We start from the raw sequence: 5,624 nt of genomic DNA on the forward strand, positions 1-5,624 counted from the left end.
CTGGGAGCGTAGAGAGTGAAAAACCCATGACTTCGCAAACGTTTAGCTTCCTGCACAGACTAATAATAGCAAGGATAAAGAAGTGATAGTGCACCTGGAAGGTTTTCATTCCTTCGTTGACAAGACGTGGATCGAATGTTCCTGATGCGATTCCAGAAGCTGTGTTCATTAGTATCTTATTAGATATGAGAGGAATACCATCTTACAGTCATTGGGATTTCGCATCTCGATCGCATCGCCTATCAACGAGACGGCCTCCTCAATGTTCGACTGTATCCTGTTGTGAAAATGGTAGCTGTGTGCCGTCTAGATGTTAGCCTTGCCTGTTGCAACGATTATAACTGCTGTAGTGACTCACTTTTTTACGTTTCTGGAGTCAACTTTGCCTACTTCTTCTACCAAAATAGCCGAGAACCATAGTGCTGTGATTTTCATTCTAGGTTCTGCTACCTTTAGGAGTTTTCCTGAGGGAGGAAGTTGGGGAAGCTCGGCAGCAGAAACAAAACGACCGAGGCATAGTGAACAAATCATATGACGGATGCAGTCATCCCAATAGTGTGGAAACCGTATAAAAAAGACGACTAAAGTTGAACACAGTTTCCTGACAACTAATTGGGCCAATCCGAGGGAATTAAAACGAACTAGCCAGTCGATGAGCCGGTCTCTTAGAATTGGAATGTCTTTGGGAGATAAAGATGCGCTACACTCAGTCATGTCAACTTCCAGGCTTTAAAGGATATTGTTGAGCGGGATTATATAGACCTGTCAGAGTTAAGTTTGACAGTGAAAGTGAGGGCTCCAAAGAATTGCACGTGTTGGTCGTTTATGGCAAGCAACGAATCTGCCAACTTCCACCCATCCTGAGAACGCTGGACAGCTTGAAGGGTCTCTTGGATTTGTGAGAGAACTTGGGGAGACCCTGGTTGGTAGAGACGTCTAACGAGCTATCACGGTCTATCAGTCACACACAACCATTGCGGAGGAATCTCAGGGTAGGGGAGATTCTTACGGTGACCACCTCCTCCAAGGAAGATGGATAGGGACAGGACTCCATTCAGAAGTTGAATAGAACAGGAGTGCCCGTGGGGTGGGAATGTGTGGCCAAGGAAATATCCGCGCACAAGGAGGATGGAAGAAGAGAAAGTGAATGATCAAGAGTAGAGATGGTGAAAGAAATTCATGGTAAACGTTAAGAAAACGTGTTGGTGGGGCATTAACTTATGGTTGAGATGTGAGGGCTCCAACCACGGCAACCTGCTTTCCTATCCCTGAGCCGCGTGTTGATTGGCACGCCACCCCCACTGTACCGAGTACTGTACAACCAGCAACATCCTCCAACTTATAATTATGATAGTACCGGTATGATGCAAGTACCAATATAGTTTCACGAGTTTGTGGCGTCCTCGCTTGTGTGATAATAATTATCACAATACAAGTAGTATTATTATTATATATCATAATCATAATTATAGATATGTTAAGGTACGAGTAAGCTACCGGCATGGCTCATAGGGATAAGGTAGGATGCTCGATTCTGCTACCATATGGGTACAGCACTCGTACAGCAAGGTGCATGGTGCTTGTACAGTACAAACTGGTTGCAGTTTTCCTATCGCTAAGCCATTTATTTCCCCATAAAATGCAGTGCAGCAGGACAAGGATGCCGGCATGTAACCCGAAAATGTACCTCACAGTACCTGTGCGAGTAGGGAAGGAGCGGTGAATGGTATACCGGTACTCGAGTAGACTACTAGCAGTCTCTCCTAGGGGACGAGGGCATGACCTCTATATTTAAGTCACTTTATATCACTCTACTTCGTTATCGTCCGCCCCGCTACGGCATTTGAAGGGTTGCATGCGATACTTGCCCTCCCATAGCTACTTTTGCTTAAGAGTCAATTAGAGAAAGTTGCCGTCGCGGTATCCAAGAGAGGCCCTACAGCAGTGCTGACAGGTTGGCTGTCGTATGTGCTTGCGGTACGAAGTCTGATTCTCCTTTTCTCGTTTGTATCATAATACGGTGTATGCGAGTACCCTTATGACAAGATTGTGGTGAAAAGATATCTGTCTCATGAGGTGAGTGATGTTGGAGATATTGCTAACAGCAAAGGAGTGCATGGCACATGAGATTTCCTAATGCACAACACCAATGATACATTTTTCTTGCGCTGTACTGTACGGTATTGTACAATGCTCGTACGTACTGCACCGGTGTCAACACTGTGCTGCTCTCGAGAACTTGGCATATTCAGATAGCTGACTTCTCTTACAGGCCGGCGTAAACTTCCAAATTTCCAGGTTTCAGCCACCAATAACAAAGCAAGTATTCCGCCCCTACCCGTGTGAAACTGGATGGAAATCGACCCGTATACGGGGCAATGTCTATTCGTGAGATTTTCCGTCTGTTTTGGTGTTGAGATATAGCCAGCCGAAATTTAGAAAATGTGTCCTATATAGGTGGCCATTTTTTACTGGAAATCATCTACTCGAGTACGGAGCTTGGTCAGGCAAAGCAACTATCATACTGTGCCTTGCCGTGGTTCGCGATTTTTTGGCTGTTGCTCGGTGACAGGCTGGCAGACGGAATACCGGAAATATATTTACAGTTGTTGGTATCCAGTGGCCCTGCACCTGGTTATCAAGGAACTGTAACTTTATCGCTGCTTGTAATAGCATACAAGTACAATCCTTCTGATGTAGACACAATGCTGTGCCGGCGTGCGGTATCGTAAGCCGTGGTTGAGCCAAACCGTCGGCAGCAACCGTGCTCTAGGGCTGCCGGATTTGTAGGCAGTTACTACGCTGGCGCATCCAACTAAACTCTGGCGATCCTGACCAACTGAGCCCCGCATCCAAATGCCAGCCCCTCCCACCCTAACATGCTTTGCACGGTTGCTGTCACGTCCCTTCCGCCGCCCAAATTCATTCGTTCCCCTTTCCACACATTCGAATTTTAGACTTTTTTCCGCACTCACTAACGATATGGAGACCGTCGACACTACTTCTCGCCTTGCAAAGCTGAGAGAACTTATGAAGAGAGAGAGGGTTGATGTTTATGGTATGTTTGTGATTTCTGAGGAGTCCGCCCCCAGGGTATAAGGTAATTATAAGCTCACCCGGTATTGTCTCGTATAGTTGTCCCTAGTGAGGATGCACACAGTAGCGAGTATATTTGTGCTGCGGATGCTCGGAGAGGTGTTTTTTTTTTTGTTCCATTAGAGAATTTGATCACGTCTATCTAACCCACGACTGGGGTAGCTTTTATCTCCGGATTTACTGGATCGGCTGGATGCGCAATTGTCACACAGGAAAAGGCAGCATTATCTACAGATGGCCGCTACTTTAATCAGGCAGCCCGTCAATTGGATGAGAACTGGGAGCTCCTCAAGCAGGGTCTTCCGGATGTTCCCACCTGGCAGGAGTGGTGAGTAGAGTGCAATGCTCAACCTGCTACTTGATCTACTGCTGATCAGTGTGAACTAAAATAGGGTTGCGCAGCAAGCAGAAGGGGGGAAAAATGTGGGTGTCGATGCCACGGTTATAACTGCTCGTATGATATATAGCCCCATTTCTCCATGCTTACTGTATACTCTTGTTGACCCTGATGCATGTGGGTTGTGTATACTGACACAATGACAAGAGCAAGCGAAGAGTCTTGAGACGAGAATAAAGAAGAAAGGGGGAACCAGCTTGCTTGGGATACCAAATAATCTTATCGATGAGGTCTGGGGCGCTGATAGACCAAATAGGCCGAACAATCCAGTGATGGTGCTCGATGAGAAATATTCCGGAAAGGAGTTCCCTCTTAAGATTGAGGCGGTTCGGAAGGAATTGGAAAATAAGAAGAGCCCTGGGTTTGTAGTAAGCATGCTTGATGAGATTGCATGGCTATTTAATCTTCGAGGAACTGAGTGAGTCTCCGGGCCTTTCGGCCTTCGGTCTGCCTGACCCATTCACTCGCTTTTCTTGGGGGGGGCTCGGGGTTTTGAGTTGCCTTTTGTTAACAAATGATCCCCCTCTAAAGCATCCCTTACAATCCCGTTTTCTTCTCCTACGCTTTCATTTCCCCGGAATCTACGACTCTTTATATCGACTCTTCGAAGCTAGATGAAAAAGTCATAGCCCACCTGGGCTCTGCCGTTAAAATTCGTCCTTACCATGAGATCTTCGACGAAATTGATTTGTTAGCGCAGAAGCTCAAGGTGGGGCAGCCTGAAACGGACTCCAAGGCAAGCGAGGATGGCGGGAAGTGGTTGGTATCAAACAAGACTTCTTGGGCTTTATCAAAAGCACTTGGTGGTGATGATGCTATTGAAGTAATCAGATCTCCCGTCGAGGAAGAGAAAGCAGTCAAGAATGACACCGAAAAGGAGGGGATGAAGAGATGCCACATTCGTGATGGCGCTGCCCTGACAGAGTACTTCGCGTGGTTGGAAGATGAACTTTTAAAAGGAACTAAGATTGACGAGGTACAAGCCGCCGATAAGTTAGAGCAGATCAGATCTAGAGGGGAAAACTTCATGGGGTTGTCCTTTGATACTATTTCTTCAACAGGACCTAACGCAGCTGTCATTCATTACAAACCAGAGGCAGGAAATTGCTCAGTAATCGACCCTAAAGCAATTTACCTGTGCGATTCTGGTGCTCAGTATCTGGATGGTACCACTGACACGACTCGCACTCTTCATTTTGGCGAGCCTACGGATATGGAGAGAAAGTCCTACACACTTGTCTTGAAAGGCATGATTGCTTTGGATAGAGCTATCTTTCCGAAAGGCACGAGTGGGTTTGCTCTAGATATTCTGGCGCGCCAATTCTTGTGGAGCGAGGGACTAGATTATCGTCACGGTACAGGCCATGGTGTTGGGTCATTTTTGGTGATTTGTCCCCTCCTGGTGACGTGGCGCCATTTCCTGACGTGAGACAGAATGTCCACGAGGGACCCTTCGGGATAGGCACGAGGATTCAGTATTCGGAGGTTGCCCTCAGTCCGGGGATGTTTGTATCCAATGGTTTGTCAATCTTTGTTCCATCAAAAATTGTCGCCGTAAATTAATACAACTCCAGAACCTGGATATTACGAGGATGGGTCCTTCGGGATCCGTATTGAGAGTAGGTTTGGTCTTTCGTGTTGAACTCATTTTTTCTGACAGAATCACAGATATAATCATGGTAAAAGAGGTCAAGACCAGTCACAGCTTTGGCGATAGGCCGTAAGTCTCAAGTTTTAAGGACGAAGTTATATATGTATGAAGTGCTAATCTCACTTAGATACTTTGGCTTCGAGCGTGTTACGATGGTTAGTTGTACCGGCCCTATCATAGAATATGCGTATTCACTAATGGTAATGGTTGCAGGTTCCTATGTGCAGAAAGCTTATCGACGCCGGCCTTCTGACACCGGCTGAGACTGAATGGCTAAATTCTTACCACGCGGAGGTTTTCGAAAAAACGCACGGGTTTTTTGAAAAAGATAGCTTGGCTTCAAAATGGTTGAAACGTGAGACCACACCAATTTGAGCATGGAGGTCACCTCATTTCCTTTCGTTACAGTTGCTTGACTCGCCTCTATACACCTTCCTGTGAGGTTGCATCGCTTTAACAATAAAATTCTCGGAGTTTATT

The 5,624-nt window shown here is 46.3% G+C and overlaps 1 protein-coding gene; it reads left to right on the plus strand.

The window, feature by feature from the left end:
* Positions 1-2,982: 2,982 nt before the first annotated feature.
* Positions 2,983-5,624, plus strand: GSTUM_00005237001 (uncharacterized protein; the record flags this gene model as incomplete). XM_002837243.2 has 11 exons in its annotated part: positions 2,983-3,058; positions 3,136-3,195; positions 3,259-3,424; positions 3,489-3,550; positions 3,641-3,911; positions 4,025-4,877; positions 4,928-5,012; positions 5,068-5,112; positions 5,162-5,213; positions 5,272-5,299; positions 5,358-5,624. 11 exons carry the CDS (start codon positions 2,983-2,985, stop codon positions 5,517-5,519), a joined length of 1,860 nt encoding a protein of 619 aa, XP_002837289.1. The 3' UTR covers positions 5,520-5,624.

This window comes from Tuber melanosporum, assembly GCF_000151645.1.
Source record: "Tuber melanosporum whole genome shotgun sequence assembly, scaffold_18, strain Mel28".
In the NCBI taxonomy this organism is placed as follows: Eukaryota; Fungi; Ascomycota; class Pezizomycetes; order Pezizales; family Tuberaceae; genus Tuber; species Tuber melanosporum.